Source organism: Nylanderia fulva, unplaced genomic scaffold, assembly GCF_048542155.1.
Source record: "Nylanderia fulva isolate GAGA-0341 unplaced genomic scaffold, ASM4854215v1 Scaffold128, whole genome shotgun sequence".
Classification (NCBI taxonomy): domain Eukaryota; kingdom Metazoa; phylum Arthropoda; class Insecta; order Hymenoptera; family Formicidae; genus Nylanderia; species Nylanderia fulva.
In genome coordinates this window covers 115,806-143,232 of record NW_028189496.1, presented here as the reverse complement: position 1 = coordinate 143,232, position 27,427 = coordinate 115,806, and the positions used below count along the sequence as shown (strand labels likewise).

The 27,427-nt window shown below is 36.4% G+C and overlaps 4 protein-coding genes and 1 pseudogene across 5 annotated transcripts; 1 reads left to right on the top strand and 4 right to left on the bottom strand.

Annotated features, from left to right (window-relative positions):
* The first annotated feature begins 13,518 nt into the window (after positions 1 to 13,518).
* Positions 13,519 to 16,575, top strand: LOC146724511 (TBC1 domain family member 13 pseudogene; annotated as a pseudogene). The gene is made up of 2 exons (XR_014924036.1): positions 13,519 to 13,599; positions 13,732 to 16,575. The product of XR_014924036.1 is annotated as a TBC1 domain family member 13 pseudogene (transcript).
* Positions 16,576 to 17,448: 873 nt separating this feature from the next.
* Positions 17,449 to 18,713, bottom strand: LOC146724510 (uncharacterized). The gene is made up of 3 exons (XM_085479693.1): positions 18,666 to 18,713; positions 17,770 to 17,932; positions 17,449 to 17,682 (listed from the first exon to the last, which is right to left on the bottom strand). Exons 1-3 carry the CDS (start codon positions 18,711 to 18,713, stop codon positions 17,453 to 17,455), a joined length of 441 nt encoding a protein of 146 aa, XP_085335819.1. The 3' UTR covers positions 17,449 to 17,452.
* A 1,233-nt stretch (positions 18,714 to 19,946) lies between these two features.
* On the bottom strand, positions 19,947 to 22,448 carry LOC146724509 (uncharacterized). The gene has a single exon (XM_085479685.1). The coding sequence runs from the start codon at positions 21,293 to 21,295 to the stop codon at positions 20,426 to 20,428; it is 870 nt and encodes a 289-aa protein (XP_085335811.1). The 5' UTR covers positions 21,296 to 22,448; the 3' UTR covers positions 19,947 to 20,425.
* LOC146724508 (uncharacterized protein F54H12.2-like) lies at positions 21,511 to 22,836 on the bottom strand. The gene has a single exon (XM_085479692.1). The coding sequence runs from the start codon at positions 22,834 to 22,836 to the stop codon at positions 21,511 to 21,513; it is 1,326 nt and encodes a 441-aa protein (XP_085335818.1).
* Positions 22,837 to 23,507: 671 nt separating this feature from the next.
* On the bottom strand, positions 23,508 to 24,503 carry LOC146724507 (uncharacterized). Its single transcript, XM_085479684.1, has one exon. The coding sequence runs from the start codon at positions 24,501 to 24,503 to the stop codon at positions 23,577 to 23,579; it is 927 nt and encodes a 308-aa protein (XP_085335810.1). The 3' UTR covers positions 23,508 to 23,576.
* Between the last annotated feature and the right edge of the window lie 2,924 nt (positions 24,504 to 27,427).

Genomic DNA, 27,427 nt, shown 5'->3' with positions numbered 1-27,427 from the left:
TTTCTTTCTCTTGACTAATATTGTTCGTTCTTTCTTCGCTACACACATTTACGTAAGCTCTCACTTTTGTACATTTGCCTACCTGTTAACATTCTTCGTCTCTTTTTTTGATTCTCATATATGATTATCGAGAAAAACTGAAAAAATGATAATTATTGATAAAATATTTGCAATATTTTGCAACATAAGAAATATATTCGTACATCTTATTTTTTCCTACTCCGTATGTTTGTCTGACACAAAGTTTGCTTCTTGTGTGCTCGCAGTCTCATTATTAATGTTTACATTATCTTGCACGTTTGGATTAACAATTTCTAAATTCTCATTATGGTTTGTGTCCGGATCGAATATTCTCAATTGGTCGCATCTACAACCACATGGACATGTACTTGAACAGCTACGTGAACATGTACTTGAGCAGCTACATGAATAGTTACTTGAAGCTGTATTTATGGTATTTAAATTGTTACTCAAATGTCCATTGTTTGCAATATTTGGAGCATTTGACATACTATGATTTGAAGAGTTAGGACGAATTATAATTTCACTTAGCTCATACGATTCCTCCTCTGTCAAGCTGTTCACATTATCATTATTCGGTCCACACAATAAGTGGATTTCCGTATGCATTTTTTCTTTTTCCCTTATATTTTTGTTCTTATATCTTTTACAAATCATGAATAATATCACAAATAATGCGACTGCTATAAGTATTGATAGCAACAATATAAAGTGCAAATTATCTTTATATAACGATTGAAGCTGCGTTAAACATTCTTCGCTATTTTCTTCTTCCTCATCTTCTTCTTTTTTCCTTTTTGATTGTTCTTTATCTTTACTCCTTACTTCACGATCTTCGTCCTTTGGGTTCCTTATATTTTTGATATCCACATCTGTTGAAACATTATAATTGAAATATGGAAATAAGATAATCCAATTCTGTGTTTGTTGGGATATTTTTAATGTACTTACGTTGTTTTAAATAGCGAATATATTCCGATTGTTTTTTCTCCACATCATCATTACAGCAATAGAAAAGAGGCTTGTTCTTTGAAAATAAGTCCTCCAATATAATCTATAAAATGAAATAATGTAATCAATACAGTTTATCAATTAATTATAAACATATTAATAGCAATTATATTTTAATTATAATAGTATACAATACATATAATAGATATAAAACACGCGGACAAGATGTTAGCAAGTAAAATGACATGTGTTTTTTAACTCTTCCCTTTGATAAATTCCAAAATGTTGCACCTACAAATTAATCTTGATTAATTTTATATCTCGTTCTCCTTTCCGCAGAATATATTCAAAAATCTTGAGTACGCAATCTCGATCACTCTTGCAACTTGTTCTTTCACCAACAATTTTACGTTCAACTGTGTTTTTAAAAAAATAGAAATTTCAATAACAATTAATAATAATTTTGCATAAATTAAAATTTATAATTAAAATTAATTTTATTATTAATTTTTACTCATTATTTAATTATTACTAATTGTTACTAATTACTATACTAATTTTAATAACATACTGTACGGCATTCAATATTGAATAACTTGAAATAAGATTGACTGTAAGAGCCCAACGCGGATGTTTGTGCGTGAAGACCGCGAAAATTAAATTTTTCGTTGTCTTATAAATGTGCACGAGACACGAAATTTCAATTAACAATTAACTAATTCTAAATTTGCATGACAACTCATTTACATTTTCTCAATTTTCTCAATTTATTTTCAAAATAATCATGATAAATAATTTTTTAATATCGCGCATCAAAGATATTTTACATGCTATTTTAATCGATCGTTAGACAAACGAAAATAATTATAATAAAGATAACAACATACGGTTTCTTTTATAAATAATAAGGAAATATATAAATATGCCAGTGAGAGCCTATCGCGGTTGTAATGCGCGAAGACGACGAAAATTCTAATTATTCGTCGTCTTTTATATGTGCACGAGACACGAAATTTGCTTAACCGTTGCTAAGACTTGTTGAAAAACAATCTTGAATTTGAGATCTGAATTTCTCGGTTCCCTTTACTTCCCTAGAGTGAAAATAATTATATTGCATTAAAGTTTCTTTTCATGGTGATTTATTTAATTATTTTCGTTAATACACGATTAAACTGGCTATGGTTACAAAAAAATAAATCACGACGTTTATTGGATTATTTAATTGTATACTTATATATTTCTTTTTACAAATTTATCGTTGTAGTGTACGTTCGGATCTAGAAACTGATGATATTGTTCAAATCAATGGGCGTAATCATGGTTGCGAATCCGATACTGTATCTAACATTCCCACAGAACAAGCCGGCATATTTCTTAATTGGTTGTTCCTGTTATGTGGGTTGATGTAATCCGATTCAACTACACCGTGCTTTTGTATATGTTTTGTATTGTCTTTATTATTAATTAATTCTCAAACTATAAGTTCGTGTATATTACGCTAAATTCAGAACAGAACTGACAAGAACTGTGTGTCGTTCTCTTTCTTCTAGGGTCCACTATTCCTTCTCTTGCTTATTCTAATAACGCCTCATCGGCCCGCTTGACCGTGGTTTAAAAACTATTGGTTTGTCTTCGGCCAATTACGTTGGCCCCGTCTGGCTGCGTTTCGGCATCCTTAAATGTACCGTGGATCGCATCGTTTACTTGAGCGTGGCGCCGAGCCGATATACATATTAATACTTTTGTGACGCATTTGTATAATACAGTCGAAAGTAATATGAGGCGGGTGGTTAGATTAGGTTAGGGATTTGTAGCGGAATTACGACCGCTCAAGTAATATGAAGCGGGTGGTCGATTTATCTGTTTTTCGAAGGAAAAGACCGACTAACGATACTTTCGTGACGCCCTCGTATAATGCCGTTGACCGTCCGCATGACGGAGAATTCGTATGTGTACATTATAGCGCTTTGTTTGTTATGATCGGGTTCGTATACGTATATAAATCGTGCACGATTCGCGTATCTCATCGCCACTACAGTTCCCTAAATGTAGGGACAAGACGAGGGGGTATTTCAGGCCAGATATCGTTGTATTGTATGTTTGGATTTAGAAAATTATGATTATTATTAGGGTCAACGACGTAATCGTTGTTGTGGATTTTATACCGTGCACCTAACGCTGTGGGAGCTCTCGCAGAACGAGCTGGCATGATTGGTTTCTTTTGTCTCGCATGTTTTGTGCACGATTTGCACTGGCCGTCGTGCTTGAGTTGTTCACTGAAAAAGTATGAATAATTATAAAACCAATGTAGAGAACGAGTTTTTGTTATGAAGTATTTCTTGAATTTGGCCCTATTGTTATAGCGACTCTGGCAGGCTTCGGTAATAAACAGAGAAGATAGATGTTTGTTTTAAAGTAATATATATATATATATGTTTATCAAGGCGGTCACTTCCAGGTCACATCCTTTTTCAGGACGGTTAGGAATAAATGGTAGTATGGGCCGTTCTACAACAGCCTCCTGCACTACAGATCCACATTCGGCAAGCTGTGTGAAGTTCACCGACGTGATCTTGAAGGTCTTGGACTGGGCAATGACAGCTGAAATACTCGTCACGAAGTCCATGTTTAATCTCGTGTTAGCTGGAAAGCTCACTCCATATTTGAAAAGTGCGTCAAATAAAAGAAAGAATGAGACAAACACATGTGAAAGTATCTCGTGGTAAGAGAAATGTGCGAAGAAATTTAAACTTTTCCAAAATACCATCTATTGTGGCTAACACTGAAACGGCTTCAACAAGCAAAAATAATTTAAATAGTAGTTCAAAAGAAGAAAACTTACATTTGTCAACAAGAAAAAGTTTTTTACTGCTATCAAATTCCATAAAAGATTTGTATGTTAAAAACAAGCAAAGCAAGTCTATATTACCTTAGTCATGCCAGTTAACAGCACATTCGGTGTGTAACAATAAGTATTCCAGAATATCCAAGATATCTAAAAATTGCACAGTTAGCTTGAGAAGACGTTCGACGTAATATCACAGTTGAAGGCTAGGCCTTTGGCTTCAGTCCTCCTAGCTCCTAGATTTTTGTAACCTAGTAGGTTATGGTTTACTAAGAGCTCTTCAGTGCTAAGACTGGATTCGTATGGTCCCGGGGGTTCGTTACTAATAGTGTATCTGACGGCTTCACTTAGCACACCGAGACATGGTATCTCTTCATACAGGTTGTGAGTCCGTGCATTTAGATCACCGTAATATCCTCCAAAGTTATCGATTAACTCGGTGGGTAGTTGAGGGAAAGTAGGGTATAGATGTTCCCTCGTCATAGTTTGGGTTGTTCCGAACACTCTCAACTGCAGTAGGAGTGGTTCAGGGATTGCAAAGTTTTGTTGTTCTAACATTAGCAATAAATCCCTCTCTGCTGTTATTGGTTGCTTCAACTTCACTTTTAAGGTGCAGAATCTGAACCATAATAACGCCGTAGCGTAGTAGTCAAGAAATTCGAGTAGCAACGTTTTTATTAGTATGTGGCTCGTCAGCCAGCATCTCAGCATACGTACTGCGAGAAACATCGATGATTGTGGGGGCAGACGGACTAATTTTTGTATTTAGGGAAACTTCCCTGTTCGACATTGCGACCACGAACACCGAGTTCTTCATGGGGTCAACATTTGTTGGTAAAGGCATTTGACCAGTTTGCTGGATTTTATGCTGGGTTGTGCGGCCTTTGTTGGCTAATTTATTGTAAGCGGTAATCTCTTCCGCTGTCTTCCTCCCTTTGACAGACTAGGCTGACCAACAGCCTGAGACTGTTGTGGTTTGTCGACCTTAGTTTCGTCTGCTGCGTTCTGCATGTTTGGTAGAAGTGCGTTTGGGTCACGTTGGTTGTGTGGTTTTCCTAAGTATGCCTTTTTAGGGGCAACGTTCATAGTAATCACCTATCGTATTAAAGTTTAGTGAACTCCGCTCCTCAAATCAATAAAATTGGGGATAAAAACACACACATATATATATGTTTAAATTCTATGCAAACATACATAATATGGGTGAGCATGTGTGTGTGTGTGTGTTTCGCGGGTGATACATTGATACGGAGGTCTTCAATCGGGACTGGTGGGGAGAGAGTTATTGTTAAAAGATAGTTAAGCGTCTCGATTGATTAATACAATATTTTTATCATAATAATAATAATAATAATTAACATTATATGTAAATGTGTTTGTGTGATAAGAGAGTCATGGAATTTTTTTGAATTTTATGATAGATCGAGGATATCGTCTTCATAAGACGCGGGCAGGAACGGTCAAAGAATATTTAAACCCGGGGACATACCAAAGTATGATATTTATAAAAAGGCAAAATAACAGTCTCAACTTAAAAACAGATATCGATGGCTTGCCGGTAATCTATGACGACATTATACATAGACTCTACCAAAGATCTGAAAGTTAAAAAACATAAACAACTAACTATTTTCTTAGTCGTGCGGTTGTCTATCCGAGAGTTTAATAAATCATACGTTATTGTTACCTCGAGCTATTAACATGTGTAAGCCTCCACGCTACAATAGAACATCTTACTCGATCTAACTGTAAGTCCATTTTTATTAATTTACTTATCTTCAATGTTAATTTTTCGTATACTTATGATTTCATAGACATATTAACAATGGCTGTTATCGAGATTCGCAACCGACCTCCTAACAGAACAATTAGCGAGAGATCTGTTTCGCGACTATTACATATAATGACGTTGTGAGGAATAGAATATATCCCAAAACATACTCTTACTTTATAAATGCGTTGATCTCGAGCGTTAACATATAGCTTGACTCCGGATATTTTTATTTTTATTATAATGACATTAATGAATAATTTATTGTTAAATTATATTAATATTTTAATTATTATTTGCGCTAAAGAAGGTTGGAAAAGACAATCGAAACGTACGACAAATTCAACTTACTTCTGTATAATTTTTAATAATTTATGTTATAAATCGTTTCACATATATATTTCTATACTTATGTAGCTCTTATTGCCTTTTTATTTGTAGATTTAAAATTTTCTAAAGAGCTTTTATAAATTATATTATTTCTATTTGTTCTTGTTGTTCCCGGTTCTCAGAGGGAAGAAGGGGAAGAGGTTCGCGGGATTTCCGCGCTCTCGGAAGTAAAACGGCCAAAATGGGTTTACAGGAGCTGTTGCGAGCACTAGACGTCGAAAAATTATTGATGCTCGACGAAATCGAAGCGAGAATTGCTTTTCATACTTCAGCTTCTGTACCATCACGCCTGTGCTCGATTAAATATTTTATGTGACCTCATACAAAATAATCGAACACATTAAGATCTGGCGATCGCGTCGACCAGATGATCGGGCCACCTCGACTGATCTATCTCTTTTGATAATGTACGTTTAAAAATTCACGCACTTGTAAAGAAAAGTGCGCAGAGGTTGACGATTAGTAGAATTCGAGATTGTTGATTGTGTCGACTGATTGGTCAATTCTAAGTCGAAAATACAATGTTTATAATATTTTATTGCATACAAGCGTATTAATATATAATTAAATTGTCTATTTTTAAATACATGCTTGCAAGATTTGCAAAAAAAAAGTTTAAGCTTTATTACAAGTTTATAATTTAATATTATTTTCTTTGAAATATAACAATGTGTAAGGATATGTTAATAAGCATATTTGAGAAAAATAAAAAACTACTTATCTTCTCAGTAATCTTGTAAAATACATTTTATACGCATTTCTTCAGATGATAAAATGAAATGTGTGTACTGACAAGTTATGATCTTTAATGCGTTACAAATATACGGCAGTTTTTAATATACCTTCAGTTGCTATTCTCTGAGCAACCTGAGATTAGCTTACTGTTACATCTAATTGTTATATATTTAATTTATTAATTAAATTAATTTAATTTAATTGAGAAATAATGTTACAAAAAATGTTTCAATCATATTAGAAAAATTAAAACTCACTTATATGATAAAAGCACGGTAATGTGTGTCTTTAAATCGATTATGATGGATCAATTCGAATTTCGAGGAAAAAATTGTCAAGCATATTTTTTTTGTACATTTATATCAAAGATAGAAATTATATCTGTATATTAATTTATCAAATTAAAAAATAAGTTTAAAATTATTGCTGTAAAATTAAACGTGACAAATATTTTTGAATATACTTCGTTCTTCTATAAATGTAAGTTTGGAAGTCATGAATCTGACAATAATTACAGGAGGTACTACGGGTTCTAAACAGCAACAGCAACATCTGCAGAACGATGATAAATTAATCATTTGTCATGCATACGATATAAATATCTCTTTTCGCATACTGTGGTCACATAATATGTTTTTGGACATAAAGATTTTTTTATTTATTGAAAAAGATACACACAATTGTATCACTTATATACGTAAAACAGTTCCGGTCAATCCGCAAATATTGCTTCAATTGCTACGATAAATATTTCCTCATTCCTATCAATTTACTCAACATATATTATATTCACCCTGATGAACATTGGAACAAAATTTCCAAATCCATTACATTTTATCCTTTTGTGTTTCTATTAATATTTATTAAAAAAGAAACAGATATAAATACAACATTATATATATATATATATATATATATATATATATATATATGTACACACACACACACACACACACACACACACACACACACACACACACATATATATATATATTGTAACCGTTGATTTTATATTGTCCGTCGGATCGAAAAGGATCCGGGAAATAGGGCCGATGTAAGTGGCCGACGGCGCACACCTTCGGCGCGGAAAGCGGGAAATTCGCGTAAACACAAAAATATGTTTGTTTGGGCGCCAGGCGCGGGATCCGCGCCACTCTGAAATTTTACAACTCGACAAATGACTTTTATAATTAGTAGATCATCCCGAAAATTTCCGCGACGGCGACAATCGACTCGCTCAGGTCGTCAGGGGGTAGAGGGGGGAGTTCGGACGGGAGAGAGAACGGAATTCGAGAGAGGCTATTTGAAATCGCCCAAATATAACCAACATTAAATATATTTAGACAATGATGAACAAAGATAGACAAAAAAATAATAGTAGAAACTTGAGTACGATGATAGGTTCCGAAAGAAACTTACGATTCGTTCGATATATTACGGAGAGATCTCCGCTTGAATAACGCCGCAATACAGATAAACGAGGCCGAAATTTTATTCGAAAAAATACAATACGGCGCATGCACGGCCGAGACGCGGCGCGTTGTTATTTTTCCGCGCCTTTGAGACGACCCGACGCGGTGATATCTGACGACACGCGGGACCCGGAAATACATTCGCACGCCTACGTGTCGAATAATTATTAACGCACGAGACTTACTAAGGTCCGTGCGGCGTAATTAATTCCGATGGTTTTAGGCAATACAAAATTCCCGTAAACTCGAGTAGGTCCCGCGCGACGTTCTTCGAGATCGTTCCGCCGGTCGTCCCTCGCAATATTTCACAAATAATCCGAAGACGGCACGGATAAGAATATGCGCGAGAGAGAATACGCTATTTCGGATGCGTGACTCTAAATAGTTTTCTATTCTCCGATCTAGAAACTCTACCAGACGAGAACGATACAGTACGTACAAGACGATACGTTAATTTCTACACTAGCGTGACAAAATTCGCGGCGACTGTCGGCATATCCGCGGGCGAGAGAGAGCCTCTTTTAATATACGCGCGGGAGAGAGCACGCGGTCGGCCGGGCGCCGGGATAAATTCTACGCGGAACGAGACTCTAAATTAAACTCTCAAAATCACGAAATTACCGGTGACTCTAATAACCGGCCGCGGCCGTGACACGCTTCTCTCCCGAATACGGTACTCACAAAAAGAAAGAAGTTAGCGGCTTTACAATATGAGATAGGGCCGTTCGTCTCACCGGTATCGCCGGGTCCTCGTGTGCTTCGGCATCCGCGCAGGAACCTCTCCTCTCTCGCACGTCTCGCCGAACAGTGACGAGCAAGAGGCCTGCCGGGATCACGCCGATACTAAATTTGGCATTTTCCACCCGTGGCGCTCCTTATCCTGGCAGGGCCGCCGGGTACCCCGCGGGGCCCTGCGAATTTTCTTGATGTAAATTTTCCCTCGCCGTTCCTCTATGTTTCCGCTTTGGGTTCCGGTATTCCTCTTTATGGGCCGTCGGGAAGACTCCTACGAGTGCACCTCTTTGCGATTCCTCCCAAAAATCCGCCAGATCGATTGTTTGATCGATGGTGGGATTTCGGTGTATCCGGATCTGCGGGGCTCGAGGCAGGATGTCTCCCGCGCCTTTCGTTCCCGGGGCTCTCTCGCCTCTCGCGAGAGAGTGGCCTTCCCCGTCTCGGGCCGGAATCTCTGCGGAAGAAGGAACATTTTACGGCGGGATTCAGGTTCTTAACGGGATGGGCAAGCCAAAAATTTGGTGCGAAAATAATATTTACCGGGCGTGATCCGGACTTGGTGGCTCCTGCTCGGTCCTCAATCGTCCTCTTCGTCCTCTCCGTCCTCTCACTCTTTCTCTCTATTGGTTTCCTCGGTTGAGACACGTACCCTATGCAAAATTGCTCGCCGAAAACGCCAAAAATCGCTCAAACAAAAATCATACAAAAAGTAATTCGCGAAACGGATGCGCGAAGCGCATCCTCCGACGCGGTAGAAAACGCAAAATGATTGTTCGGGTGCTCTCTCTCTCTCAAAGATTGGCGAGAGAGCAAAGGTTCCCGAAGTTCCCGCCTTCCCGGCCGGGCCTTCGGCCCTTGTGACGGACAGTACAAAATGTCACGTCACAATATATATATATATATTAAAAAAGGCAAGTAATTTTATAATTTTAACTTACACCATGAGAATAAGATTAATAATTGTGAAGATTTTAAGATAAATTAATTGAGAGTAATCGTTATTGATTTGGAAAAAAAGAATTTCTCCTTTCACTCGCGCGTATCCCCTAGAATACAAGATAAACTATAAATTGCGATGAGGATTCGTGAAATGGATGATCGAGGACTTTATTCAACAAATCATTCGCCAAACTGACTTAACACAAAGAAAGTCAATTGGAATCTCTGCGATTGGAAGTTACTGAAGTCTGTCACCCTATTCCAAGATCTATGAAGTCTACATCTGAATTGGATTTTTCCTATTCCTGAATCTGTTCCTTGTCAACAAAAGAAGAAGAAGAAGACTGATGATAATCTTTTAATTCGATATACAAGAAGAAGCTTACAATTTCTTCTCTAACAATTTACAACATCAAGCCTTCTTATATAATATCACTTGAAGATACTCTGGCAGTATGATCAGTTCTTAACTATTCATCTGTTCCTTGTCAACAAAAAAAAAGAAGAAGAATTGATGCCGAAGAACATCTATTGCTGTCATGATGATGTTTGCTACTTAAATCATACGAGTATAAAATCGCTAGCTCAAGCAACATGGTGTTTACGACAAAAATAATCAAATATAACGAGTGGCTGAAAATATAAAATCCAAGCGCGACTCCTGCAAAAAGAAGAAACGTTACTCGTGAAATGCAATTATTAAATTGCATAAAAAATAAAAGAATTTAATATATTTTGTCACCATTTACAATCAAGATAAAGCAAAAAAATTTCATAATAAATATGCAGCTCATCTTATCTAAATTAAATAACGCAAAAATCCAGAAAATCTTAAAAATTTGCGTCGTTTGCAAATTTTTTTGAAGGAAGTGGACATAATCATACTTTCTTCGAATGAACAATTTTGTCAAGAACTAATTGTGGATCTCACTCATCGGATAGCTTTGTGCTGAGATAAATGATATTCAAAATCATCATCTTCAGGATGTTGCACGAAAAATTCGTCCAATGTGTACACGAAGCAAATTTCCAAGTCTACATCATCCAATTGATCAGTACCATGAAGAAATAAATAAATTTGTCTATTATGTCAAAAACGAGCAGCAATTTACGTCCGCGCTAAGATAATAAAAAAAATGAAACATCACACGTCCAGCAATATTATTCCATCGATAAGAATCCGACTATTATCTGCAAGATATTCTTTTTCGAACCATAATTGAGGAATGACAAATAATCTATAAGCTAATAAAAATGCTATTCTGACTATGAACGAGTCATCACAATTTTAGTTTGCGACGTGAAAGGAGAAATTTTGAAAAAATACAAGTAAAGAAAAATATTGCTTGCTCATTCAGTTCAGTAAGAAATTTGAGATATGAATTCGTTTTGTTATATATTTTTGTGCTTTATTTAATTTATTGCTTTTAATGTTAATGTAAATACATTTTGGTGAAGCAATAAAGAATGTAAATGCGAAAGAATGATGCGTGGCGCGAGAGAATATATTTATTTTATTTACTGAAACACGCAAATATTTAACTTGATAACAATTTCTTATCTGCTGCTTAGTTTCCATTAATAAGCATTTATTTATTTCTTATTTGCATTGCTGCAACTATAATGCTTAATTATAATGTCGCAGATTAGATAAGATGATCATATACATACATACATATATGTATACATAAATATCTCTCGTACAAGTTATCGACGTAATTGTCAAGTTGAATATTTGTATGCAAAATTAGAAATTTATAATCAAATTCGAATTCGATCTGATGCTGTTATTAAACTATTATACTTTAATAACGGCATTTTTCTTCTTTTTCCGCTTCGTTTCCTTAAAAAAATGTGCATGGTAATTTTTATCTGCACTTTATCACATAATTGTTGTCGTGCAACTTAAGGCAGATTTTTTCCAAATATCCGTGATCGATCCGATACGTTTTATGCCTAAAAATGTCTTGTTTGACCACCGAATGTGAACATAAACGCTGTTATGTAAAGCCACATTGTTGGCTTTACTGATATGTGGTTTATCCACCAAAAGAATTTTCTGCATACTCTGTTGCTGTAAGAAAATTCCACCTGTGGTATCGCCTGCAAAACGAATACTAAAATGTAATCGAACAATTTAAAATAATTGTTAATGTTTATTTTTTCAGCATTAATAGCAAATGTTAAATTATAAAGATTTATAAGAAACTTGAATATAATATATAAAAACTGTATTAAACTATTAAAAAAACCAGTGATAAAGTATAAAATATATAACTAAAAAGAGAAGAATATGCTTGACAGTTTTAAATTCAAGTGATAACATTTAGTCTATGAAAAGCTGAAATTATCTAAATAAATCGTATCCTTAATTTTTTCGATTATTTTATTTATAGAATTGAATTTAAAATTAGTTAATGATATTTTAATAATTTGTTTATGTATATTTATATTTAATTCTTCTACATACATTAACAGTGGAATAATAAATAATTGCAATATGTATGCAATATAATTGATAATATAATGTAATTAATAGGTGAAAAATATAAATTTAAATGTAAAAGCTCAAAATTTCAATGAAATTGCCATAAAATAATTATAAAATTATAGACTTCTTGGAAGACTCGATATTTGATCCCGACATATTACGCGCGTTAAATATATAGATTTATAATTGTAAAAACCATATATAATAAATTAACCAATAAATTAAATACAATTTCGAAAAACTAATTGATTAATTATATTCTAAATATACCTTTTTCTATTGATTTTGGAAACCACCTTTTCCACCTCTTCCTCGTCCTCTTCTTGGATCCCAATAGTAAGAGGAAGATGATAATTTAAACAGGAAATTCATAAATTTTTGTTCTTGTCGCCTGACTCCTGCTCTCTTTCCTCTTGCTCTAAAATCTGTAATTAATAAATAATTAATTGTCTTATTCTCTATATATATATATAGAATAAAACAATTATTTATTAATTACAGATTTTAGAGCACGAGGAAAGAGAGCAGAAGTCAGGCGACAAGAACAAAAATTTATGAATTTCCTGTTTAAATTATCATCTTCCTCTTACTATTGGGGTCCAAGAAGAGGACGAGGAAGAGGTGGAAAAGGTGGTTTCCAAAATCAATAGAAAAAGGTATATTTAGAATATAATTAATCAATTAGTTTTTCGAAATTGTATTTAATTTATTGGTTAATTTATTATATATGGTTTTTACAATTATAAATTTAATATTAATATATTTGTTGGCATTTATTTGTTGGGCTCGACTTATTTAGTTATCCGTCGTCCGTCTTGTTATTGCGGGCATGTATTAGTATAAGGCATTGTCTCGATATTTATATTCTTTTGTATTGTATGGCTTTTCCGTACGTGTTCATCCGTTTGTCGTCTGAGATTTTTGTCGAATTCGTGTCCTCGCGTGATTGGCGCGATTTGAAGCGTCGGTTATTTTGACGACGGTATATAAGACGACCGCCCGGTCGAGAGAGGCGCTCATTATTGATTCTTCTCCGCGTAATAAACAGTTTTCAACGCATCAAGAGTAATTTATTTTAAATATCACTCGCCCAACATATTAATATAATTATATTTTATATCAATGCAATATATATATATATATTAGGTGCGCAACTAAGTACCCGCTGTTTGTCTATAGATGGCTCCAGCAGTAAGTGCTGGTCGATTTTGACATATCCAAAACGTCACGAGCCAAGCTTAGACATATGGTAAACAAACCGCTTTGACATGTTAATGATTTTGTTTTGGCGTCATATACTTTTAGTTGTGTGAAAATGTCTGATTTTGTACCAAATAATCGTCATTTGCGGGAAGTGTTGATTTTCTTATTTCATTCGAAGAAAACGGCGGCTGAAGCGCATCGAGAGCTCCAAAAAGTTTACGGAGATGCTGCTTTAAGTGAAACAACGTGCCGTGATTGGTTCCGTCGCTTCAAAGACGGTGATTTCGATGTTGACGACCGTCCGCGTGAAGGAAGGCCAAAAACCTTCGAAGACGCTGAATTGGAGGCATTGCTCGATGAGGATCCATGCCAAACGCAAGAACAGCTTGCTTCAGCATTAGGAGTTACCCGCCAAGCCATTTCCAAGCGAGCAATACGAGCAGAGGCACGAAAAAGTGATTCTACTGCATGACAACGCTCGGCCTTATGTTGCCAAACCCGTTAAAACTTACGTGGAAACGCTCAAATGAGAAGTCCTACCCCACCCGCCATATTCCCCAGATATTGCGCCGTCCGATTATTACTTGTTCCGTTCGATGGCACATGGTCTGGCTGATCAGCAGTTCCGCTCATATGAAGACATCAACAAATGGCTTGATTCGTGGATAGCCTCAAAAGACGAATACTTTTACCGTAACGGTATTCGAGCTCTGCCAGAAAGATGGGAAAAAGTTGTGGCTAACGATGGGCAATAAATACTTTGAATGATTCATTTGTAACCATTTTTTCACAATAAAGTTGCATTTTCATAAAAAAAACAGCGAGAACTTAGTTGCGCACCTAATATATGTATGTTCTTAACGCAGACGAAATAAACACCGTCAATCTTGGTAAAATATGCTTCCATGGTATACCTGACGAACCTGGTGGTCTGAGGCCTCTGTGTTGGAAGCTACTGCTGAATTATTTGCCACCGAAGAGGTCCAGTTGGCTGGAGACTCTCAAGCGCAAGAGAGAGTTGTATGACACTTTTATTGAAGATCTCATTGTTATGCCGGGAGAATCTAATGCGGATGACAAAGAAAGAGTCGATGTGACGTTACATGATCATCCTCTCAACTTAAATCCGGATAGTAAATGGCAAATGTACTTTAAGGATAATGAAGTTCTCCTCCAGATCGATAAAAATGTTAGACGACTATGTCCAGACATATCATTTTTTCAACAAGGCACTGATTATCCATGTCAGAAAATAGTCAATGCTAATGACCAGCAACGTTTACATAATAGAGTTCAACACATTGTACTAATTACGCGCCATTGGCTGAAGGCGGTGAAGCGCATTGGGAAGTTTTAGAGAGAATACTCTTTTTATACGCCAAGGTTGAATCCTGGTCAAGGTTACGTGTAGGGTATGAATGAAATAGTCGGACCTATATATCACGCATTTGCTTGTGATCCAGATCCAACATGGAGAAAACACGCCGAAGCAGACACTTTCTTCTGTTTTACCAATCTAATGGCTGAAATACGTGATTTTTTTATAAAGACGTTGGATGAAGCTGAATTTGGAATTAATTCAATGATGAGTAAATTGACAAATCAAGTTAGAGCTAATGATCCTGACGTTTGGCTGCGTCTGCATCAACAAGAATTGTGTCCGCAATATTACAGCTTTAGATGGTTGACGCTTCTTCTTTCGCAAGAATTTCCTCTTCCGGATGTTATAAGGATATGGGATTCCTTGTTTGCTGATGAGAATAGATTCAGTTTTCTTATACATATCTGCTGTGCCATGATTCTATTATTAAGGGACCAGTTGCTGGTTGGCGATTTTGCTACGAATGTTAAACTCCTACAGAATTTTCCATCAATGGACATTCAAATCGTGCTCTCTAAAGCGGCTGCTTTGGCGGGCAAGACTTTATAGTTTTTGTAATGATTATTTTTCTTGATTAAGTCGTAAATGAGCTGCAGTGATTTTTCGACATGTCGAATATTGTGATCTTTGCCTCTCCTCTTTCTGTGCTGTCCGCGATATACACATAAATTTATACATCATCATAAATGATATATAAAGTGCATATAATTTGTATATTGCTTTGACTCGCATTTATGATTTTATGTTAATGGCAGAATGATTCCGAGACAAAATAACTAAATTAAGTGATCTCTTCTGGATGTTCCTAGTCTTCAAAGGGAACGTTCAGACTCAAGAAAGGAAGAGTCAGAGGAAAGACGTAACTACTGATTTTGTTGAATGACGCCAAACGGTGCGCCTGTCCGATCCGAACGAACGTTTCAAGGCCCAAATAGGTCAACGACCGAGGAGGTCGCTATTACTCTATTAAGAGAATTTAATCTCTTTTGCTCGGAATGGGACCTTGTGCGACTTTTGGTTTGGAAAGGAATAAGAGTGGGGGTTTCATTTATTTCAATTGAATAGATGCAAATTGATAGGTAGAATAAATACCCAGATAGCCAAATGTCAGCAATATGTCGACAGTATTATAGCAGATCCAATCATGAGTTTACAGCAGATTTCTATCCACTGTTTCCGCAATTGCTTACCTTCTATCAAGCATAAGCTGTTGACATAGTATAAAGGCATAAATGCAACAAAAATTAAGCATGACTGTCCATTATACCGTGTCGGTAAAAATATAGTAAATATCAAGCGAGAGCTGCTATATCAGTTATTGATGGTAAAATGTATTAGAAATGGAATATGTTTTGCTATCACAATGCGATGACATAAATACAGCAAGAATAGAACATACTTGTCAAAACAACTATTGACGGCAGAAACATGGCAAAAATCGTGTACGACTTGTCGTCATAACGTCACGGCGGAATCGCAGCAAAAATAGATTAGGGAATATTACACAGGATGTCCTAAAAATTACATAATTAATATGTATATGCATATTGATTTTAAAATGAAATCGATGTGATTGGAAGAAATTTTTCACTTTTCACATTTTCACTTTAGAAAAAATTACACAATCGACTCCCAGTTGTTAGTCGTTATAAGCCGAGTAAAAAAATTATCATTTTTTCATCCAATCATTAATTATAGCGCATTTAATAAATGCATTTATATTAAATGCGCTATAATTAATTTGATGCATGCTATAATTAATGATGCATTTATTAAATACGCTATAATTAATGATTTAATGAAAAAATTTCAGAGAACTTTTTCACTTGTATTGTAACGATGACATTATACACTATATACATACATACATTATACATATACATAATGCTTATTGCGCAACTTTTTAGGACATACTGTACTAATATATCTAAAAATATATATATTCACATAATTAATTTCAATAATATTTATTACTTATTTCCCTAGCAAGTTTCTATAGGATACGTAACATATTCTATGTATAAATTTGCTACGGAAATGGAACGAATTAATGACGGGCAGTGTACAGTAAAAAATTATTTTATAATTATGAATGTAATTAAACTTCAAATTAATCTATTTTAACATATATTATATTGCATATATTACTTTATAATATAATAAGAATTTAAAATATAATAAGAATTTTATAATATAAGAATTTTTTTGACAATAAAACACACAATAAATCAACTATTTCTTCACTCTGTGAATTACAAATCAGATTAATCTTTGGTTACCAAATAAAAATCCATGTTTTTATTTTATACATAAATTTTAAATTAAAAATATCCGATAAAATAAGATGTCTTGCAATGTCCGATCAAATAAGATGTCTTGAGATGTCTCTTCGTTCCTCTTTCCTTTTTCAATAACTATCGATTTACCTGCAAATGATATGATAAACATCCGTTTATTAACCGTTTATTCATCGACAGATCATTGATAGAAACTGAACAATATGTACATTACCTTCATTTTAATCATTTTCTTCCTCTGACATTGAATTAGAGGATCGCGAGCGCTGTTCGTTTTTATTTTCTGCGTTATTCCAGTAATTTTGTGCTTCTCTATTACGTTGCTCGTGTTCTTTTGGTTTGCGGATACTAGTACGATATCGCTGCTTCGCTGATCGTAATGCTTCTCTCGCATTAGCTTGGAATTCTGCTCTAGTAGGTTTTGAAAACTGTTGATTGTTACAAACAGCATCTATAAATAAAATATAATATATAAAGTTGTGCTACCAATAATATTACAATGGAACAATTTATATATGTTTAAATGAAAACATCATACCATATATCGCTAATATTATACGCGAATTATATAGAGGTAGTATATTTTCTTCCCGACCAAGCCATGTTAATTCCTTCGTTACGTAATCTTTTATACCTTCTTTGAAAGAAAGATTAATTGCTTCTTTTACGGTAAATCCACCCACATTTACAAAATAACTCACCTATAAAAAATAAAAACTAAATAGTATCTATCTGACTGTGCGCGCGCACACGGCACACACACACATGCACATGACAGTGTATCTAAATTCTCATACAGTTGAAGAGTTCATTAAAAAAAGTCATATCTCATAAATGTAGGTACAAAAAATCAATATTTAAATATGAATTTAAGACAATTTGAAAATAAACTTTAATTTAATAGCGTATTTTGAAAATTAATTAAAATAAAAAAGTTTTATATAAAAAAGGTATAAAAATCATTAGCCATTATTTCTAATTTTTAGAATTTTATATTTTTGTAAACTTCATAATTTTTTTAAGTGAACTTTAAAGTAGATTACTAATAAAATAAATTTTATTTGAAAGTAAAAAAATTTAATTTAATATATGTATTTCTATAAACTAAAAATCTTCATATTTTTATCGGTTATAATTTAAGAATTGTTGTCACTTTTTAATTTTTTTATGAAGTTTCAATAAAGTAACATTGAGAATTTTGCTATAAAAATTACGGAATAATACGCTTTTCCAGAATAATGTTAAAATAATTGGTAATTGAAATATTTATATTGCATAAATATTATTTTTTTTAGAGAAATGTTATATCAATTTAAATGTTTCATTTCAATGAAGTTATACTTTACATAAAGTAAAAAAAATTAGTACAAATCTATGTGCACACAAACATATAACAGTCATAAAGAATGTTATTATTTAAGTTATCTCACTTACATAATTGTTGCTATATAGAAGTGCACGTGTCTTGCATAGGAGGGCCATGCTGAAGTACATTATATTTTTATATTAAAATTGATGATAAAAACTTATATTACTTTAATAAAGCTAAAAATCTTGTGTTTAATATTATATGTACATAGTTTTTAAAATGTATATATATACATATATACACATTCAACATTTATATTTGCATATATATATATATATATATATATATGCAAATATAAATGTTGAATGCTATAAAGTATATAATTTGATAATATGACTAACAAATAGTAAGTTACATTGCAAATAAAACTTAAAAAAATTTTAATATAGTCAATGAAAAAATAATTGATTAATGCTTTCAATAGATAGTAATTTATGATACAAATTTGGAATGATTAGTCATTTATTAATTTCATTCTATTTTAAATGTCGTTTTTACATATTTTATTAATTATACGCGAATATATTTTAGTAGTATAATGGCAGGTATGGCCCGTCAAAACAAACCCCCACCACCGACCCGTCTGGCGCCGGGTCTTATCTTATCTTTCCCCCACCACCGGCGTCTGGCTTTTCCGAGTGTGGGTGTTAGGGGGAAAGGGTGTTGGGGGAAAAAAAATGGCGACTGGCCCCGAAAGGTGGGGATGAGAATTTTTATTTTTTATTTTTTCTGATTTTCTCTGGATTTGAACCCGGGACCTCCGTGTTTCCGAGCAGGGTCCTAGTATGTTGAGCTAAACGAGATCTTACTAGTCTAAGGATTAGATGTGGTATTTAAGCTAAAGTTGCGTAGAGTACGGCATGGGGGTTCGGGTATACGTATGGCAAGGATAGCTCGTCGAATCAAATGGTCGATATTGGACGGGGGTGGGGTAAAAACAGTTCGGGTATACGTATGGCAAGGATAGCTCGTCGAATCAAATGGTCGATATTAGACGGGGTGGGGTAAAAACATTTTGGCCAAGAAAAGCGTCGTGCGGTCGACCGGTGGCAGGTAGTAGCTGACAATGGCGTAGGGTAATAAAAAAGAACACGCAAATATTTGTACAGGCGAGCATTCCGACTCGCGTCACGATAAAAAATAATAATACATCGTCGTAGATTAGAAAGATGTCAGATAAAATTTTATTTTAAAATAACTCGCTGCTTAATGAAGGTAAACAGGAACATGCATGTGGAGGAAATTTCTGGAAAGAGGAAGTGAAAGAAAATTGAACAATAGTTTTAAAAGTACAAATATGGATTATATTTAAAATATTTTTACAGAACAAAATTTATTTATTCATACTAAAATTCATATTATATATTGTTATAATTCGCTTATTTTTTGTGAGTAAAAATTTTACGAAATAAGTGTATGATTAAACGATCGTTATATTCACAATCTTCGGAAAAAAGAGCGAGAAACTGATTAAGATTATAACCGCTGCACATATAATATAAAAATACACAGCAGTATTGTCCGCAAGTCTTAGAAAAAATTCCTTGTAATTGTTGAATATTCCAACGATGGATGATGGAGTTTCGTCGAAGTCGGATGAGAAATCCTGGATACAAGGGGGGCAATCCGTAGCTGTCGAAATAAGTGGCTGTACCGTGTTCATCGAGGTAGAAGGCGATCCAATGTTCTCCAGGTCGATCGTGATTGTCGGTGTTAGCGACGATAGCCGTCGACCTCGTCCACACCCTCGGAACTCTGTCGGCTGCATAGACTCCAACATGTCTGGCATCGAGATGATGCAATGCTTGTAGAATTTCGCGAGAGTTCATTTTTTTTGTCCCGAATACGAACGAGTGTACGGTATTATTTGAACAATACCGGTTTTTACCTCTTTCGATAATGCGTCTTCTTCTATCTTGAGTTGTTTTGAGAGGTTTTCAATGTCAGTTTGCGTCGAGATGGAAATTGTTTCGTTCTTGTCCGTCAACGTCGATGACGATTCAGAAATCACAAATCTCTCTTCTTCTTCTTTTTCAATCTGCTGTTCGTTGCTTTGCTGATTTTTTTCCTCTATTTGTATTTTAGTTATATTCTCATTTACATCGCAAGAAACGGCGGTTTCGTATTTATCGTCGCTATCGTCGAAAGTAATTTCCCAACTTTCGTCAGAACTACAAGTAGCTTCAGTAGAGGTTGAAACGTTCTCGCAATTATTTTGCGCACTTAGCCAGCATTTTAATTTATAAGCATTGTATAACGCGCAATGAAAGGTTCCAAATTTTCGAATCCCGTGATGACCGCAATATTGTACGATATCCTCCTCATCCGGTAGATTTTTAAATGCTGGTGAGGTACCCTCCAAATTATTTATATCTCTGGAAAGTAAATTCCTCAAGTAGTTTGCTTTTTCGTTACCTCTGACGTAAATGCAGCGCGCGTGTCTTGCAATTTCGCGGAGATACGAGGTAAAATATTTCGGATTAACTGAGCCGTCGAACCACTCGATGCCGTGATAATTTCGTGAGAGCCAATTGTTTTCTCGTCTTGCTTTTGCGGGTAATTTTCCAAACGCGTATGGTGGCATCATAATCCAGTGCTCGACAATCGGAGTATCGATCGCGACAACGGCGACTTCCTTCGCGATAAATTTATTGGCTTCATCGCGGAAACCTTGTATGTCGACGACTATGTCCATATTGTGAGATTTTCGTTGATGAGGTACAAGCTCTTAGCGAAACGTGCGCGTTTGGTTGTGTCTCGTACAAAACTGAATTTATTCTAGCGCGTTACATAGTTTCCACTCCGTGAAAAGTGTCATCGAAATTTCCAAAGGAAGAGGAGGGGGAAAATTTTCTAATCGCGTATTACATTACGGTGTATGAATACATGTTGGTGAACGAGTGTTAAAAGCTAACCGGAAAAATCGACGATAACTTGACGCGATGCATCGATTTCTATGACATTATCGAATTCGGCGTAAACGATACAATTAATTGTTTCGGTGAGCGCCTTCTCGAATCTCGCTTCTAACCGTAGACTTCCGTGTTTCACGAGATTCCAATGACCGGCGCAATTAGCGGATAGATCGGGTGTAAGATCAAAAGCGAATAACGTATATCCCCGAGAATAATCATCTCTACTTATAGAATTTCCCTCGTTCAAAAAATGGATACCCGTCCCTGAGAAGAGCGTATGATAAGCTTCGATGTAAAGCGGTTCGCGAGACGAGAAAACCGGTTGTAACGGTCTACTGGGTATTTGTGTACCGTCGACGTATAGCGAGAAGAAATTTATTCCGTAATTTTGGAAATTAAACGGATTCAATTTTCTGTCACCGTTAAACGCTTTATTATCGACGAAACCTACTATTATTCGTTTCGGCAATTGTCCCAGTATTACATTATCTAACGATTCACCCACAACCCCGCTGTGAATCGTGAATGTTTTAATTTCAACTCTCGTAAGCGGATACTTGGCGGTAACTTTGCTCAGCATTCTAGCATGCGCTAGTAATACTCCGGAGCTTATTTTCGCTCTTCTCACCATTAGACTTGCATCGAGTATACGAATTTTCGACGTGCAATTAGTTTCTATAAAACAAAACGTATCTTTCGAACGCACGAGTCTCAACCGCACCTCGACGCCATTAATTAAGAATTTATCCTGATTGAAAACGTCGCAATGGAGGTGACCTATAAGATCTAGCGCGCGCCCTCCGCGTATGTAACGAGCTCGTCTCGCTATAGCGGTATTGCCTTCCGCTCCTGCCGTATCGTCCATGTGTCCGGGTGTATCCGCATCCCATAAGCACGAGGTTAGATGGGAAGTTTTTGCGGGCGATGAATAATTTAACAATGCTTCGATGTACGCGCGGTACGCATAAGCGTTGTTTGGAGGCGACACGAGCTTTTGATTGAAATACACGTCGATTTGATTGAAGATGGAATGAAGAAAATGATTTACGGGGCCCACGTTGACGCCTGATCCGGCGGCGAGACCGGGTAGCGGCTCGGTTTCTACGCGTACCCGAAGACTTAGTAACGTGTGTGTGAGATCTAAATATTCTTCTCCGTGACCCGGGATGACGAATTCTAGCGGGGAGTCGTCCGAAAGCGAGGTCACGGGTTTGTAATGAATCCATTGCGAACTTTCGATGCTAGTTTGCGTGGGCGGTAAAGAGAAGAGATCGAGCTCGCTCTTTAAACACTCGCTCGAGTGTGTGTGAAGAAATGACATTCTTTTCTATCGTCGCCCGCTCTACCAGCGTTATTGTCACGGACAAGCGTATTTAGAAATAATGGTGATTATGAAAATATATCGTATACTGTGCGCTTTTTACCGCTACTAGCTTTACGCCGTTTCGCGGACGATTTGAGCCTTTTTACAGTCGAGCGATTTTTCCTCGTATTATTTTTAGTTTTTTTTGTATTTGTTCTTTTTTTCCCACGAGACTTGATTTTCGATAAACTTTTTTTCTTATTTGTCTTACGCCGTTTACGCGACACGGTTACCGAGGATTTAGCGACGTGAGTCTTAAGCCTGCCGAAAGGAAACTGCGCTACATGAATTTTTTCATCTGATTTATATCCCGTACCCTTCATTAGACTACTTATTTTTTCCCTAGCTTTTCTCTTAAGATTGTCACGCGATTGTTCAAAACGATGTTTGACAGCTACCTTTAACGGCATTTTATTTTCAACATCCTCGATTATATTAACCCCGGCCCGCAAAGCTTCTTTACCCACTGCCCCTAGACCTCTAGTTAAATAAGGCAATACACGTCTGAACATTCCTCCGAGAAAACTACCTATTCCATGACCTCGTTGATAGGGTGAACCGACAAAAACTCGTGGAATTCCGCCACCGCGAGTTCCACCGTTTTGTAATTCGTTATAATACTTCGAATAATAATCCATATTAATGAACAAATCCCTTCTTTCTTATCAAAAAAATCTTTACAGAGTATTTTTAAAAATCTAATCGATACGTTTGAAATGTAAAGTCACCGTTAACGTGCCGGATTCAAATGGTATTTTGTTTCCAGTATCGTCTTTTATATCGATTTCAATCCGTCGGAAATTTGTTAGGCGCAGCGGGATATAATGCAGAGGTGAGAAATGTTTTACCTGATTCGTTCCATATTCGTAATCGCGCCCACCCCCTGTGACAGGCACTATTCGGAGAAGAGGAGTTTGCACATCTCCTGTTATGTAAGGTTCGCAAATATCACAATAAACGAACAGTTTATCGGGAATACCCCGCGCCAAACTACACGCTTCGTAACCATAGAATCCCTCGTCACGTACTCCATTTTCGTCAAGAAAACCGAGTTTAAGAAAAATTGAAGTAGATTTTTCTTTGGAATTAAGCTTAGATGTCGTGAGCATAGAACAATAGATACTTTCCCCCTTAGGAGCGTTATAAAGAAAATCAGCTAAACCGATCATTTGCAAAAGTCTATCGGAAAAATGCATATAATGAATCAGATTGCAACCAGCAGGACACGCGAGGGAGAACAAAATACTACCGCCTGTAAATTTTTCTTGCTTCAAACGAAAATGGGAACCGACTTCTTTGCATGACGAATTAATCATGGAGACGAGCTCTTCCATGTTATTATAAATGCCGCACGGTATTGAGGCTTCCTTCGAAGTTAACACCTCATCTTTTTTATTTTTCTCTTTAACTTGAGAGTCGATATCGACGAAACTGAGTATATTTTCTCCGCGCCTTACATGAAAAAAGGTATTAGGGAATTGGATTTCGCTCAACGCGACTTCCCAGTCACCGTGTAAGTGCAGCGATTGAGGTAATTCCGTAATGAACGACGAGGTTTTATTGTCGGGGAAATAGCGCATGCTGCTATTGCTTGGAAGAACCAGAAGAAATTGATCCGCCCTCATTTCGAAGAATAGTTAAATTCGAAGCGGGTATCCAGGAGTTAAATTTAGAAGGATAACCTTGCCAGCTAACTAATAATTGTTTATTGCTACCGCGTCCCCTGCTTTTTATCACACGATCGACGATAAATTCCTCGTCGCGTAAGTCTTTAATAACCGGTGCTAATTCTTGTTCGTAAAAAATTCCGTCTATAACTTCACCCGATAAATCGCTTAATTCATATACGCGGGGTTTTCTCCATTCGAGAACTCGATGAATTCGAAATATCTCCTCGCTCCACTTCGCTTCGTATCCTTTCTCGAAGATTACTTTTGCTCTACTGACGCGTACGAGATCGTCCACGCGATATTTAGCCTTTTGTTTACGCCCACGCTTCTTTTTCTTTTCTTTATCGTTATCCCATCGTCGTTTCATATTTTCACACGCGGTACGAGCATTTTCTCGCGTAACGACAGCGGGTTGCATTTTGATGGTGGAATGACGGGTATGATTGTAAGCGTGAACAATATCTTGTAAAACATCAAAGTAACGACGTGTATTTTTATGCGTAAAATAACGCCACATCCGCTCTTTGAGTGTTCTATTAAATCGTTCCACTATAGACGCTTTAATAACGGGATTGCGCGTTACACGAAAACGGATGTCTTTTTCTTTTAAGAAATTTTGTACAGGGCGGGCGATAAATTCTTTGCCTTTGTCGGTCTGTAAGTATACAGGTAGTCGACCCTCGTTTCTGGAAAATATTTGTTGAAAGGCCTTTATTACACAGTTGGCTGTTTTGTCACGTAAAGGTTCTACCCAAACAAATTTACTAAGCACATCGATAACCGTTAGTAGATAAGAATAACCGTCATTATAGCTCTTGAGATTACGAAGATCGATCAAATCGGCTTCCCATAAATCATCGATATTTGTTACGTTATAATGTAAACGAGGAAATTTTCGTCGTACCGGACGATGCAGCGTGTATGCATCCTGCGATTTAAGCCACTCGACGACTTTGTTACGCGTAAAATTCGGTTTAACGGCTCGCGATAAATTGTCCACCGCAGAGTAGCCTGCATAATGCGAGGGGTCGTAATACAATTTTTCGAATTCCATTAATTGAGATTTATCCAATCGAGTAAACCTCTTCTTCTCTTTGACGGAGAAACTACGCTATGTGCTAATGTTCTATCGTCGTCACCGTCGTCGTCACCGTCCTCGTCGGCGGATATGAATTGCGTATCTTCTTCGGTTTCACTCGCTTCGTCTAACCTGTGACTGTACGATTTTGAACGTGTGATCGGAGTGGAGGACCCGCGAGGTAACGCGGAAGTAATATAGCGAGATCGCGCGCCTGCTTTTAATAACTTTTGATTTCCTATGAGACGCGGTGACGTACCTATGTCACGTAGTAATCGAGCAAACTGATTTCTTCCGGATGCTTCTACCGTTTTTCTCTCGCGTACCGCATCGTTTATAAGTTCCGCGATATTCGAACCCTCCACAATGTCACCGTCTATGGTTACGAGCCCTTGTCTATTCCAGCTAATTTTAGATGACGGAGTATCGAGCAGATGCTTCATTAGTAAGCGTGCTTTACTACGATAACTTTTCGGAACACTATTAAGTATTTTTTGTATCATTTCCGCTGATTGAGCGCGTTTTTTCTCGAAACTACTACTAACGGCGCTAATGTTACCGTCGTTGGTAATTAAAGTTTGCGTTTCCATAAAATCATCGTCATCATCGTGGTTATCATCCTCTTGCTCTTTCGTGTCTTCGTCCTGTTCTCCATCACCGGCGTGCGCGTCTTTGCGTAATCGTTTTCTCGCAGCACGAACAAATTGAAGATAACGCTGAAGTACCTCTTTATACATTTTCCATCTTTCGTCCTCGCTGACCTGAGGGGCGTGAGATTCAGAATACGCCACATCTCTGCATCGAGCCGTGACAAAGGAGTTCCCGGGGGTCCGTACGGTATTATTAGCATCATTTTCCACATTTGATATCTCGGTAATTTTATTCGATGAATTATCGGCCGGCGGTTAGAGGAAATTTCCGGTTGTCGCTGCAGTCTTTCGAGATTTTCCGACGAAATTTAAAACCATTTTTTTGCCTCTCTCCATTATTGAATTGTAAATATTTTATCTTTTTCAACATTTGACGCAACAAATATACATAGAATAGCGCCCCTTTTTTAATCTCCAATGATCCGGGATAATATAGCTCCGAGTATAGGAGCAATAAGATAGGGTAAGAATCCGCCGCGTTGCACCAATAGTTTTCTCTTAACTTTCAAATTACCTTTTTTCGCAGCAATACGCCGTAGGATCGATTTATGTCTAGCAAGGCGTTTTTTTTTCACTACTTGCAAGCGGTACGTTACCTTTAAGAGTATTGAAAACGCACTCTTGAATACACTTTATGAGATTATTTATCGACGGTACGTAAAAACGCTGTTCTTTGATTTTTTTTTCAGATAACATAAAGTTTTCAAAAGATTCGTGTTTCTTTCGCCGATAGATCGTCTAGCGATTTTTACCGCGCCGTCGGGTGAATTCTTCGACGACGATGATGCCGGTTTGCGATTTTTTTCTTTTTTTTACCATCGCAGTGTAATTGCACGAGTGACAAGTCGTTGTGTGAATACGAGTCTTTTATACGCCTCTTTTGATCGATCTACGTGGAATGTACGCGTAATGCAGCTTATCGTTGGGAAAGATACACGTCCGAAATCGATATTCATCTGGAGTCGATTGTTTTTAAATCGAGCAATAATACCCCGTGAGGCTTCGAGGTAGCGTCCGTAGTACGCTTCTTCCATAAACTTAGGATCGTCCGGATATACTTGACGAGCTAAATGCCGAATTTGCGCGCGATCGCGTGGATTTTTTGAAAACTACTATGTAATTCGCATTGAGAGATAGTGTCGCGTTGTCCG

What these genes read in the sequence shown, in the direction of transcription:
- LOC146724510 (XM_085479693.1), bottom strand. Translation starts at nt 18,713, where the DNA reads ATGGCCCTCCTATGCAAGACACGTGCACTTCTATATAGCAACAATTAT. An exon ending in TTCTATATAGCAACAATTAT is followed by an intron (nt 17,933 to 18,665) that starts GTAAGTGAGATA and finishes TATTTTTTATAG; the next exon opens with GTGAGTTATTTTGTAAATGT. An exon ending in TATAATATTAGCGATATATG is followed by an intron (nt 17,683 to 17,769) that starts GTATGATGTTTT and finishes TTTTATTTATAG; the next exon opens with ATGCTGTTTGTAACAATCAA.
- LOC146724509 (XM_085479685.1), bottom strand. Translation starts at nt 21,295, where the DNA reads ATGGACATAGTCGTCGACATACAAGGTTTCCGCGATGAAGCCAATAAA.
- LOC146724508 (XM_085479692.1), bottom strand. Translation starts at nt 22,836, where the DNA reads ATGTCATTTCTTCACACACACTCGAGCGAGTGTTTAAAGAGCGAGCTC.
- LOC146724507 (XM_085479684.1), bottom strand. Translation starts at nt 24,503, where the DNA reads ATGAGGGCGGATCAATTTCTTCTGGTTCTTCCAAGCAATAGCAGCATG.